This window comes from Gymnoscopelus microlampas (genome assembly GCF_963454915.1).
Source record: "Gymnoscopelus microlampas genome assembly, chromosome: 2".
In the NCBI taxonomy this organism is placed as follows: Eukaryota; Metazoa; Chordata; class Actinopteri; order Myctophiformes; family Myctophidae; genus Gymnoscopelus; species Gymnoscopelus microlampas.
Window position 1 is genome coordinate 19,482,469 of NC_139939.1, and position 14,502 is coordinate 19,496,970.

The following is a 14,502-nucleotide window of genomic DNA, read 5'->3' on the forward strand; positions in this document are numbered from 1 at the left end:
ACTCATGAGATATAATCACCTCCTTCAGCATCCACTCATTAACAGCAGAGAGCAAAGAGCTGATCTCTCGCCATGAGTGTGCTTCCTCTGGTTACTGACTCGACTGTTTTGCCCTGCCTTTTTAGGATGGCTTTTTGGTAGCCACAGGGCTTTTACATGTGTTTAATATCTTATGGGAGAAAAAGGAGAACATAAAACAAAACTCACCCCCCCCAAAAAAGAAAATCTACAGTAGCCTATTTATTATGGATTTGTTTATTTTGTTATTCACTGGCATAATTGCTTAATTATACGATGATTCATCATGATTCATTCAGAAATGTGTGTCCCATTTTACTTAATTTTACTGTGATTCCTCTGATTCCACTGTCATGTGTTTCTTCAATTGCACAATACTACAGGAACCCTAATAACCTAATCATACAATAATGCACGATTACACACAGCAGCAATAACAAGTTGTATAATATATAGCCTACAGTGTAATTCTCATGCTCGTTATGTGGAATGCTGAACAGGCTATACTGTTTTTTTGTAATAAGTGAAAACATGGATGCCATCCTTACACTGCATTTAATTGGAAATAGGTTATTTTTTTAATGAGCAGACACTCCCAATAGCAGCACTGAATTCAATGTAGAGCAATAGGCTCTATGCACAGCAGCCATATTATCACTTCTTTCACAGGTGTTACCAATGATACTAATAAAGGCTCTGTTCCATTAGTGTAGCACAGTGGTTCACTTTTTAATTTCCACGACCACCATAACTCTGAGAGTGTACAAATGGAACCAAATTTTGGTTCCACTCAGAGTTACACACACACACGTAAGAGGCCATTTGGAACCCCCTCAAGGAACCATGAGGGTCCCTGAACCCCAATTTTAGACCCACTGGTGTAGCAGAGTGTTTCCATTGAGCCAACATGCACAACATCAGCACCCTGACTGTGTTTGACCAGAATGGAACAGAGCCTTCATTAGTAGCCTATCATTGGCAACACCTGTGAATTTATTCACACTATGGCTGTTTTGCATAGAGCCTATTGCGAGGGGTTGTCATAATACTAACTTTATCTCATTTGAATAAATGCACTTTGTTTTCCCTCCAACAATATTTGTATTGATTTTTTCTTTGTCCAAACATTACATTACATTAAAGAAAACAAAATGGGTAATACATGCACTTTTAATAGCCTGTGTGATTATCTATTAGTTTGTGTTTATGCCAGGAGAATTACTCTGAAGAGGCTATTAAGCCAATCCATCCATACCATAAATATTCTCTGGCAGAATTTGTTTTAGAAAAAATACGTAGAAAATGAGAAACGGATCGACGAAGAAAGATTATAAGGCTATTACAGCATATGGCTGAAATTATGTATGAGAAGAAGAAATAAGGCAAAGTACCATATTATATCTTTAGGTCTGGACTGGACCAGCTCCTCCCCCATGCGCACGGAGTAGCGTTGCCAGGTTTTGTGAGAGAAATAAGCAACCAGGTCTAGGAAAACAACCCCAAAAGAAGCTATTTTCAAAACCTCTTGCAATAAAATGTGGAACATTTGGAATATTTTTTGGAAACATTCTAACAACACAAATGCTCCCCTGTGGCACAAAACATTTTCCTGAAAAATATTTGAGAACCACTGGTTTGAATAATAATTTAAAACCATTTGGAAACGAGCCTAAATAAGCAAGTTAACTTTAGAAACACGCCCCAAAAAAACCGCAACCCTACCAATATTTACAAGCAACTTTACAGAAAACGAAGCCCAACGTCGCTTATAATAAGCCGACATGGCAACACTGGAGCTTCATCTGATCAAACCCTTCAACTTGGACCACTTCTACCCACCGCACTTTTTTTCCTCCTCCAACAGTGCATTTGGAGACGCTTCAACTTGAAGAACCAGTTCCACACACAGCCCTGCGCGTCAATTCCATCCACTGGATCCACACTAGAGGCACACAGCTGGGGAAAGCTCTTTCATTCAGAGCATTAATAATTACATCTCTGCTACAAGAAGAAGCAGCGATATGGAGAGGAGGGGGCTCACAGATTTTTGCCCTAATAAGTGGCCCAGTGGTGCGTCTTCTTGGTTCGCCTTTCTGATCTTATCCTCCGCGTTCGTCGTCGCCAAGCCGGAGATCACCTGCAGATCATGTCAGCCGGGGATCAACTGGCGGAGACAGGAATTACTGCTGAACATGATGGACACGAGCGAGCTGGCAACAGGGTCCTTCAGGGGGGAAGTTTTGGGAGATGGAGACGGGGCAGCGGGGCCGGGGGGCGATGATCCCGCAAGAAGAAGTGCTGAAAGCGGACAGCTCCGCTGCGCCGAGGGATCCGCTGGATCCTCTGAATGCGTCCGGATCAACCAAGGGAAATATCTCTACTCGAGAGCTAAACGGAGTACCACTACTGACGGGCTTTATCCAGAGTTGATCCAGCGCAACAACAACGCCAAAGTTTACCACGTTAAAACGAGCGATCGGCTGAAGACCAGAGCGAGGAGGAACACTCAGACCTCTCCCGGAGATCAGGTCAGATCCTCGGACCCCGCGGACCCCCGATCACCATCAGAGGGGGGCATGGCGGCGGCGTCGCCCCCCGGCGGACCCCGATCATCAGCGCCGCGTTCCCCCGATCAGACTCAGTCCCGCTGGAGCGGCATGAAGGACCGGAGGAGTCCTCCTGGATCCAGGCACGAGGAGCTCAAACTCACCAGCTCCACCTTCGCCCTGACCGGGGACTCGTCTCACAACCAAGCCATGGTGCATTGGTCTGGGCAGAACAGCAGCGTGAGTGATGTGGGAATTATGAGTCATTTTGTTGTTGTTGGGCCCATCATCATCAGGCAGTGGTGGAAAAAAGTACTCAAATTGTTTTACTTAAGTAAATGTATCAATACTGCAATGCAGAAATTACTCCATTACAAGTAAAAGTCAGGTGATCACAATTTACTTGAGTAAAAGTACAAAATTATTGGCATCAAAATGTACTTAAAGTGCCAAAAGTACTTTATGCAGAATGTCCCTCTAAAATGTGTAGAAGTCTTTTGAAAATAGCAGATCTACAAGCTCACAATTAAGGAGTGCATCATTGTGAGCTTGTAGATCGGCTATTTTTCAAACAGCCAAAGTTTAGATAGGGCTGAAGTGGTTAATGAAGTGGTTTTCAATAGAGTAAAAAGTCCAATATTTGCCTCTGAGATGTAGTGGAGTAGAAGTAAAAGTACTAAACATTTGAAATACTCCAGTAAAGTAAAAGTACCTCAAAGTTGTACTTATATAAGTACAGTACTTGAGTAAATGCACTTGATTACTTTTCACCACTGCCACCACCACGCCACGCGCACCACCACAGTTGCTCATCATCATTCGAGGGAAGTGCGCTTTAATGTTGGCCATTAGTTTGACGCACCATGGCCTCAAGTGAAACAAGCAGCATGATTGTGTGTGTGTGTGTGCGCGCGTCACGGCGCGTGTCCGTGTTTGATGAGAGGAAGGGCGCAAGTGCGCGCCCCTCTCTCACAATGAAGTATACCCGCATTCTAACTATTACATGTTCCCCAAGTTGTTTTTTTAGGCATACTGTACTGTTTGGCATTCCATATTTGTGAATAATTCACTTATTTTGATGAAAAGCATTTTCCAAGCCCCCCATGCACCCAGCCACCCCTTCCCCTTCAGCCCTTTTCATATCAAGGTCCATTATTTATTCGGCATTTGAGCCACAGAGACCATCATTTGATGAGATTTAGCCTCTCAGACCAAAACCATAGATACAGGGGTCTTCAACCCCCTGGGGTCCTGGACCCCTAGGGGGTCCTCAAAGCTAAGGGGGTCCGCCAAATCATATTGTGTGATATGATTTATCTTTTTTACATAGCATCCCTTTTCTGAGGAGAACTGTAGCCAAAAATAGCAGATCTACAAGCTCTCAACGCCTCGCGCTGCGAGGCGTTGAGAGCTTGTAGATCGGCTATATTTTGGCAAAGAGGTATAGGTGTAGAGGGGGAAAAAAGAGCAGACCAAGTAAATAAAACAGTTTAATCTACAACACAATTTGATACAATATGTAGTGTGGGGGGTCCCTGCTTCATCTCTCTCTCAGCTAGGGGGTCCTTGGCCTGAAAAACGTTGAAGACCCCTGCCTTAGAATATTTCATTGTAGATTTTGTCCACAATTCCATGCTGCGTTGATGTTGGTACCATAGGAGAGATAACAGACACACGTTGATCAAAATAACAATTCTTTAACAATAATTGAACTCTGGGGTCCATTTGGTTTCATTTTACGCTCTCAAGAGTTAAAGATCTATAAGGGTCCATTTGGTTACCAAACTCCTCCATCATTTAGCTGGGGACCACCTGGAACCCCCTCAAGGGCCACTGGTGGTCCCCGGACCACTGGTTGAGAACCACGGCCCTAGATCAAGAGACATGATCTAGTTGATTGATGATTTAGTTTAGACCAATCTCATAGTACCATGCATTTGGTTTGGTTTTCCTTAATGTTGTGGCTATTGATATAGCAGTAGGCTACTTTATATTGTAAGCAAATTTACATTGACAGAATCTTGCAGAACAATACTGAATCAAGCAGAAATTAGTCTGGATTTAATTTTATGTCCTTTGGTGACCAACTTTGCACCAGTATCTTCATCTGGGCACGGTGCATCTGTGTCTGAAATGATGTTCATGCAACCCTGTAGTGGGCTGTGGGAGAGGTTTGAGCTGTTTTAGATGCCTGATTCTTCTTTAACTTATAGCCACCTGTCATGAATGAGCCCTGGATGTTTTATGTACTGTAGGTCTGAACATTGTTGCCAGCAGAGTTAAGACAAGAGGAACTTGCCTCTTCTTAGCTTGGTCCTTGGCCTCTTACTGTGGATCAATGGTCCCCCCCCCCCCCCCCCCACACACGCACGGCGCACGCACACATGCACAAACACTAAGCCATATTTAGGTCTCATACAACTTTAGATTGGCTACTCTTGAAACTTTTTGAAAAATCTTGAAAAATAAAATTGTTGACAATAATGAAGATTTAGTGTAACATGTTTCACATTTTGGGACTACCTCCAAACAGACATGTCATCACCCCTGGGTCCCTCTCCCCCAGGAACCACTGATGTAGATCAGTGGTTCTCAACCTTTTCAGGCCGGGACCCCCCAAAAGAATCATGAACTGGGCCCCCCCCACCCTGATAAGCTCTTGGAATTGTAGGAGTTGAGGCATTACATTTAGTTTGACTCAATTCCCACAGATAGACATCTCAACATTTCTGCCTCTTTCTTATATTATTTGACAATTTGGCCAATGTTTGACCTGTTTTTATAATATACACACTTCTCAAAATAATTAAGGGAACACTTTGATCCCTTCTTTCTTTTGTTTCGTTTTTGTTAGCAGTATATGTACACAGTTCATGAAAACTCAAAATAATTAAGGGATCAAAGTGTTCCCTACATTTCTTTGAGCAGTATAGTTTGTTGATTACTTTCGATGCAGCAATGGTCTTTTTTCATTTCATTTCTATTTATACAATTTTTAGTTATTAAAAAGGTCCTTAAATTGTCACTTCACTGTCATCAGGGGACCCCCCCCCCAAAAAATCATCCCCTCGGGGTCCCGACCCACAGGTTGAGAACCACTACTGTAGATTACAGGCCATATCAGGGATGAGGACAGGGCTCTTTCATTGTGGCAGGTGCAGTCGAACGGGACTCTCAATGTGCCAGCAGGTATAATAGCTCCTCTGGATTTAGGAGGCCACTTTTTGGTGCCTCTGGCCTTTTGTGTAGCAGGTAAGAAAGTCGCTGCCACTTCCTCTGTAATCTCCACCAGAATTATCGCCCCACCCCGAGGCTGCCTTTCAGAGAATCATAGCCTGGGATGTCTGAAAAGGGCTGACCCTCCCTATTATAACTGCCCTGTTGATGAGCAAGTAGTTGCACAGGACCTTCGGTGTCTCTGTGTGTCTGTGTGCATTGTGTGTTAGGACAGTGCTTTGTGGATTCAGTGCCATCAATTTAGTCATATTTACGATGCTGTCATTCATTCATTTCAAAGCTCGTTTCATCAGCCTGGCTTGTTTTGTGTATACCCATCGTGCCGAATAGAGTGATGGAAGGGAAATGGTACATATCGTACTGTATAACATTGATACTTTAATGTATACATAGGACATGTATAGGCTATATCAGGGGTGGGCAACTTTGATGATGGAGAGAGCTCTTTTTTTCCACACTCACTCCAGAGGGCCACATTGCATATACTGTCTCTCCGTATTTTAACTTTTTTCGCCATTCTATGTCACACAAAAGTAGCAAAAATAGCCGATCTACAAGCTCAAAACACATTTTGTGCTTGTAGATCTGCTATGTTTGCTATTTTTGAATTGGAATTCCGATTTTTTTTGTGCTATTTTTGAATTGGAATCCTGAAAAGTAACATTTTTATTTAATTTCAAATGCATTTAGTTATACTTATGTTAACTTTATGAACTTAAATACAAATACATTGGACATAAACAAGACAATAGATAATTTTAATATTTTAATACTAGTCATTAAGTTACATATAGACTGAAGTAATTAAAGCGGGTCATGTTTGCATGTTTGGAATTGTAACAGCTGAAATCAATAATATATCAGTATTCCGATATTAACCTGCCGCATTAAGTGAAGGTGGGGGCCGCATGTTGCACATGTATGGGATATATATATATATCTCATTTAAGGTACTACACAAATAAATAGATCTTTCTCTATGTTCTTGACACCTTCTGTCCATACACACACGCACAAATCATTTAAGGTACTACACAAATAAATAGATCTTTCTCTATGTTCTTGACACCTTCTGTCCAAACAACCTCCATATGGCTGTCTCCAGTCCCAATCCTGCTCTCACACGCTGATGTGAACCGCACATTCCCTTATTACACACACATCACTTAGCTCTGTCTTATAGGAAAACCAATTACATTGAAACACATATCACCAGTTTCCATGCCCCGTCGCTCGGTTGTGACTGAAAATGTAATCCTATGCCTCAGGTGTTTCTGTGGGCCCAGACAAATTAGGAAGTGCCAGAATTTAACCTTATAGCGGAGAGGAACCTTCACAAAGACTAGAAAGAATGCAAACTACAACAAACAAAGACAACTTGCGAAATGCCAGATGCATTTTTTAAGGATGTTTGCCATTCTTGAGTCATCTTTTCCAATATTCCGTTGCCCATTTGTGTTTACTCTAGAAACCGTAGTTGTAGCCTTGTTTGTCAATGAACTTGATGAATGAAAGGAAACATTTGGCCCTTTTTCTTTTGGTTTGCCCGAACAACTTTGTGACGAGCAGCAGAGTAGAGGATCCCATATTAAAGATGCAAGGTTGTTGCTTTTAGCAGGAACAGCTGTTCATGGTTTTCACCACCTGAACCACTATATAAATAGACAAATGTTTCGAGAATGACCCACAGAACAGAAGTGAAATTGCATATTAGTACTATTATAGTGAGCTACGCTGTAAGAACAGTATATCTAACCTCAAGGTTATTTACATAGCCTGTTAATGATGCTTGAATACCCATATGCTATGAAGGAATGGGCCTTATCCTAATAGCCCCGGGATATTTGTTGTTGGAATCATGGACTCTGCTGTATACATATGTTAATGTTAACGCACACACGCGCACACACACACACACACACACACACACACACACACACACACACACACACACACACACACACACACACACACACACACACACACACACACACACACACACACACACACACACACACACACACACACACACGGCATTATAATTTATGTTTAACTTTGGAGGATGATGGAATGATGACCAATTGGTATACTGTTTTGGCATTGCAACATAGGGTGGGGTGGAGTGGGAAGTCAGCAGTTTTTTATCCTGAACTTGTAAAATGTGAAGATTCGACTATAAATCAATGTACAGTATTTGCATATGATTTTGAGAAATGAATGCGGTTAGTTTAACACAATATCATAGGACGAGGACTTATACAGTGTTTTTATATCGTGGTTCTTAATCTGGTTCCATCGGCGCAATTCATCATTGTCAAAATGCGGTCAAGTGAATAGACCGACTTTTATTGATCCAGCCGGATACTTTCATTTGTCGTAGTGTAAAATTAATACATACTAGTAAATATATTAAGAAATCATTTATAGTGGCTTAAAAGACGGCACACTGTATTAAAATAGACATGCAGTACATCCTACAGCTAGTAACACTCTACGTGTAGGCAATCTGGGAACCCATCGTCAAATTAAAAGTAAAAACAGCTGCTGGTTTTCACTTATTCATCTCTGCCCTCAGCCCTCCACTTCCGGTGGTGCGCCTATGTTTTCATTCCCACTAACAATATTTATCCACGGAACACTAACACCATTTCTCCCAAAGAACATGGATCGTTTTGGTTATAAGCCCACTTGTTTCTATGATGAAAGAGCAAGTTAAAATATTACCAACTTTCCGTGGTTTTGTCGGCTCCGAGGACGCTAATGTTAAATGAGTTTCGGTTTGTTTCCAGTGGGAAGCAAGCCGCACACATGTAAATCCCGCCCACTACATTTGATTGGGTAAAGCGTGGCCTGCTTCCTGATCGGAAGGCACGCCCACTTGTAGCCAATGTGCATGGGTTCTCAACACGGCTCCGACAGATTCAAGCACAGCTATGAATCTGTTCTTGAGAGATTAGTAGCCAACAGACTTTGCTTTAACCATAACCATTATTCTCGTCAATACCGACCTTTTAGCTTCCAACCAAGTAGCTTTTTTTAGGTTTTATGTAAGCTTTAATCTTGCATTAACATCATGTGGTTAACAAACATTTTGTTAACCACACAGCAAGTACACAGCAAGAAAAGCCAACCGAACATTGAAGGGAAGTAGTTCAGATGTAGTTCCTTATTAAATCTACATGACTTTATCATGGCGACAAACAGCACAGTAATCAAAATGGAGACTGCAACAAGCATTCAATAGCATAAGATATCCTAGCTACAGCGTTGGAAGTTCTGAATGAACGGTTATAGCCATAAAATGGTCTCAAACAGACGGACCTGTGGCATATTGCTTACATGCACATGGAACATGCGCCAGGAGACCATTATTCACATTATTGAAATGTCAGGTATTAAGTGCTTTGGGCTGTCACTCAGTGCTAGCTAGATACGGGCTGCCGTATTGTCAGTCAGTTTAACAAGTTTACTCTTGAGCTTCAATTGCTTTTAACCCATTTAGACCTGGAAAGAATCATGTGTCATTTTTTTTTTCTTCTTTTGGCTATTTCTTTTTAAATAGTGGAAAATGTGTGCATACAGTATATCTTTGTAACTCAAATCTTTCCTTCTGGGGAATTCGACCAATGTCTTCTAAATCCTAACAGTTTTCTGAAGAACGTATGTCGCTATATGAGTGGTTCTCAAACTTTTCCATGTCAAGGACCGCCCAAAATATGTATTTGGCTGCGGACCCCCCATCTCAAAATATGTTGTTCCAGGGACCCCCCAGAAGCACAGATCGGAGTTAAAAATGTTCGTCTTAAAACATATATTCAAAGATTTCCACCAAGTTTCCACGATTTCAAAAATAAATTCCAGATCTACAAGCTCATAGCGCGGCACTCAAGCTTGTATGTCTGCTATTTTTTGAATATCCCAAAGACATCTTAAAATGACACACGGATGCGTTCCCGGTCTTAATGGGTTAAGAGATGTAGGACATGCCTCACCGGAGCATGTCCTGTTCAAATCTAATTAAATTGATGTTATGTCACACACGGGGTACTTACCAGTGCAGCCACGTAGCTCGTAGTTCCAATATAGTTCTGTTCATATCCAGATTTGCTCTTTGACAGAAAAGGGAACGACAAAAACTGAACTAGAATAGAATCCTGATAAGCCGCTTTAACGAGGTTGCACCAAATCGCGTACGCTTTAAAGCATGATATGCAGGAGCTGAATATCCAACATTAATACTTTATATCCAGTGGTGGACAAAGTTCTCAGCTCCAGTACTTGAGTCAAAGTATAGATACTCCTGTTCAAATATTACTCAACTACATGTGAAAGTTGCTCAGTTAAATTTGCACTTGACTGAAAGTACCGGAGTACTTGCTTTTAAAGATATACTTAAGTTTTCACATATTTTCACTTTTTGAAATATGGCCTAAGTGGCTAATTCATAATTTACTCTTTCCCTTCCTAGAAATGCAGTGGAGTCAAAAGCACAGTAGTCTTTGAAATGTAGTCGGGTAAAAGTCTCCCAAAATACAAATACTGTAAAGTACAGATACTATTCTTTTTTAACTTAAGTACAGTACTCAAGTAAATGTACTTAGTTACTGTCCACCACTTTTTATAACTGAGTCACCTGAATCTTTGACGTCTAACCCCCAAAAATCAAGGAAACAATCAGAAAAATAGAATGATATCTTATGGTACCACACAGAAACAAAATCATCATCCTCAAACCTAACATACTGTAGTGTAGATACACAAGAATAATATTGTAATACGTGACGATTGTGTCACAAATTAATGGATTATGCACGTGCCAGCTTTGGGAGTCTTGTGAGAAATGCGCTCATAACAGATGTCTGACCTGACAGTCTCACGCAACCGCTGTAGGTGTTGAGGGAATCTATTTATGGTTGTGTATATTCTCGTAGCTGTGGCAGCATCTCATTTTATGGCAAAAAAAACCTAGTCATATCACAAACTAAAAGTCACATCATCTCAACTACACTAATACATTGATGTTTCCTGTAGCGTATTACTGCAAACCCCTCATAATTGTCTAATATTCAAACAAGAATTGTAGAGTGAGCAATACATCAAGCCAATTTACAACCTGGCCAATTTAATATAGGTATAAATTGTCGGATTTGCACTGCAGGGAATAGATGTTACAGAAATTGCACAACACATGTAACTATATCCAGTGATCCTTTGTGAATTCCCCTCCTAAAATACAGTAGTTACTTTTTTCCCCCTACCATAATGTACTGTATATGGTAGCACATAAGGCATAAAAAGTTACTGAATTGAACCTACCCTGCGGTAAAACTTTATGCAATTACGTAGACTTCCTCCCTGCCAATTAAGGTCAAATGAAATTTAAGTACTGTAAGTATTACATAGATTTTATACTTTTATAATAAAGAAAAGGGAAAAAAGGACTAAATCAACGAAACAAAAATAAACCTGAATGCCAGAGACATACATTTGTGTTGTAGCCATAGAAACATGGCAAAGTCTCCCTTAGAACTTGTCAAGGCTAATTGAAAGCTATTACTGTATGTCAAAGCAAAGAGGCTTTGTTCCCCTTACAGATCTCAGACACCGTATTGAGTCGTGTATAATATGACTCAATGCTGCTGTACTTAAATCTGTGCCTGAATCTCCTAATGTGACATACAGTATTGGATTCAGGTATATTTTACTGTGCCTGAACCAACACACTATAGTTTTTCTGGGGCAATTTTCCTGCACTAAAACCTAAATACCGAAATAAATCAAAAAGGCATATGTCTATTTCATTGATTTTATTTTGTAAACGTTGTTTACTGTAGGCTACGCGTCTAATCAAACAACCCATTTTCTCCCAGAATATGTGTTTTTTTTCCTCCATTCTGGTATCCATGACTACAGTTACATTTTTTTCATTTAGATCTTTGGGCTGAACAAAAATGGCAAAAATGGCAATTACTCTGTGAATTCTTCCTTCTCAACCGCATCTGAATGACCTTTTTCTTGTTTCTCTCCAATCGTCCTCCACATCCCCTTACATTGTTCACATCTGCATTATGTACAGAATCTTTTTAACGAGGTGATGCTTACCACTTCGGCATTGGACAAGCCATTAGGGAGCCAAATCCTTTCTCTTTTCCCCCATTGAGAGCTGTCACTTGATGCTTCTTGGCATCGTTAGATGATAGAAAAGAAACCCGAGTGGGAATAACAATTGTAACAATAGTTTCTGTGCGTGTAGGATGGCTCAAGTCTGATTCATACATCGGCGTACGACGGTGTTGCGCACCGCAAAAAAATAGCCGACATGCAAGCTCACAGCGCGTCGCGTCCGCGACGCGCTGTGAGCTTGCATATCGGCTATTTTTCAGCGCGGACGCCGTTGTTACGGCGGAGCAATGAATTAGGCGTCGGGGAGTACATGCTGGGTCTAATGACCAGGCGGGCGGATGCGGTCACGCTCCACGCGCCAGCGTTTACTGTTTTTGTCGGGGCTGCGTTGTGCCACAAGAGCAAACCAGGTTACTGGCCCCTACTCTCTCTCTCTCTCCTCCGTGCAGCATGCTCTCCCACGGGACTTAATTACTTATTTATTGTAATTTCCTTACGTCAGTAAAGCTATATAAAGCCTTTGTTTTTTTTAAGGAGTCAGTATCTTTTTAAGGCACAGGCTCCAGACAAAACAAAATGCACTTTGTGAGTAATATACCTACACACTCTAATCCAAGCCTGCGAGAGGCCTCTGGAATGTATACTTCATTTCAGTAAGTGCCCTTTGGATGTTCCTTTTCAGAACCCCCCCGGCCCACCCCACGACTCCCTGTCTGTCTGTCTGTCTGTCTGTCTGTCTGTCTCTCTCTCTGTCTGTCTGTCTGTCTGTCTGTCTGTCTGTCTGTCTGTCTCTGTATCTCTCTCTCTCTCCTCCCCCCTGGTGGAGTTCTCTCTCTCTCTCAATCATGTGCTGATATGATTTCCTCTTTGTGTTTTGATGACTCAGTCGATTTTGTGGCCTTGCGGTGTAAATTTGTCATCTTCCAAAAATAGATTAAATCAAGCTGTGCATGGGTAGGAAGCCTGTCAAGAGAGGTGAGTTTGGCTGGTGGCAAATTAAATAGATTGCGGATGAAATCCTGATCATTCAATTTCACTGGGTTACCACACTGTGCTGTGTGACTTTCCCGGTCAAAATATGACTTCGTTTATTTCAATTCATGGATCCATGTAATGAAAAGTTGGAAATATTTTGAATTATTTTTACTCTTTTATTGTGTTAAAGTTTGCCCCACTTAGTGATGCCAGGTGATGTGATTGATAGCACACTTTTTTCCCCTAGCATCCCTTCTACTGCACTTACCTGTGTCATCTGTGACATCATTTCAAAGTGCCCCGTATAGCCCTGTGATGGACACCATCAGTGGTGTAAAGTAACTAAGTACATTTACTTAAGTAAAATGTTGAGATATTTGTACTTTACTTGAGTATTTCCAATTTCCAATACTTTTACTTCTACTCCACTACATCTCAGAGGCAAATATTGTACTTTTACTCCACTACAATTATTTGAAAACTTTAGTTACTAGTTACTTTGCAGATGTAAATTATGATGTTATAGAACATACATTAACCACTTTAGCCCTATTTTATACCTAGGCTATTTGAAAATAGCCGATCTACAAGCTCACAACGCGTCGCGATGCGACGCGTTGTGAGCTTGTAGATCTGCTATTTTCAAACATTTTAGTAATTTTACTTTTGATACTTTAAGTACATTTTGATGCCAATACTTCTGTACTTTTACTCAAGTACATTTTGAATTCTGCACTTTTACTTGTAAAACAGTATTTTTATATTGCAGTATTGGTACCTTTACTTAAGTAAAGAATTTGAGTACTTTTTCCACCACTGGACACCATTATGAACGATGGTGATTGAGAGAGAGCTGTGCCCAACAGGGGGACACTGTTAGGGTAGCATTTGTGCACAGTGTCTCATCAGACTGTCTTTAGATTTGTGGGAGTTGTGAAAACTCCCATGATTTATATCCAACATGCGTTCAGAAAGAGATTCAGTATACCCAGGGGGGTAGCCAGGATTCAATTAAAAAAAGACACAAAGTTGGCTGGGGGCGTTCAACTTTACTCTTAACCAATTAAGCCCTATACACTGTACGTCTTTGTATGACAAATAGAGAAACATAGCAGATCTACAAGCTCACAACACGTTGCGTTGTGAGCTTGGTGATATGATATTTTCATGAGTGCGTATGTGTGTGTGTGTGTGTGTGTGGGGGAGAGAGGGTGTGCGTGTGTGTGTGTGTGTGTGTGTGTGTGTGTGTGGAATTACAGTGGCATGAGGCTCTGTCACAGTGCCACACAGTTGTGATATATCTTAGCATATACTGTATATATACACAGTATATACTGTGTGTGTGTGTGTGTGTGTGTGTGTGTGTGTGTGTTATATGTATGTGTGTATGACAGAGAGTATGTTTGTGTTAGACTTATAATTCGTTCTGTTTAACCATTTAAGACCGGAAACGCATCTGTGTCATTTTAAGATTTCTTTGGCTAAAATAGCAGATATACAAGCTCGTAGCGCGGCACCGAGTGCCGCGCCACGAGCTTGTAGATCTGCTATTTTTGAAAAATCTTGAACATTTGTGCAAATTTTCTATATATATTCTTTAAAG

The 14,502-nt window shown here is 41.0% G+C and overlaps 1 protein-coding gene across 1 annotated transcript in view; it reads left to right on the forward strand.

Annotated features, from left to right (window-relative positions):
* Positions 1-2,390: 2,390 nt before the first annotated feature.
* sorcs1 (sortilin-related VPS10 domain containing receptor 1) overlaps positions 2,391-14,502 on the forward strand; it is a 280,871-nt gene continuing 268,759 nt past the window's right edge. Inside the window, exon 1 of the mRNA XM_084044273.1 lies at positions 2,391-2,804. Within this exon, the coding sequence (XP_083900399.1) occupies positions 2,595-2,804 (210 nt within the window). The 5' untranslated portion in view covers positions 2,391-2,594. The remainder of the gene's footprint in view (positions 2,805-14,502) is intronic.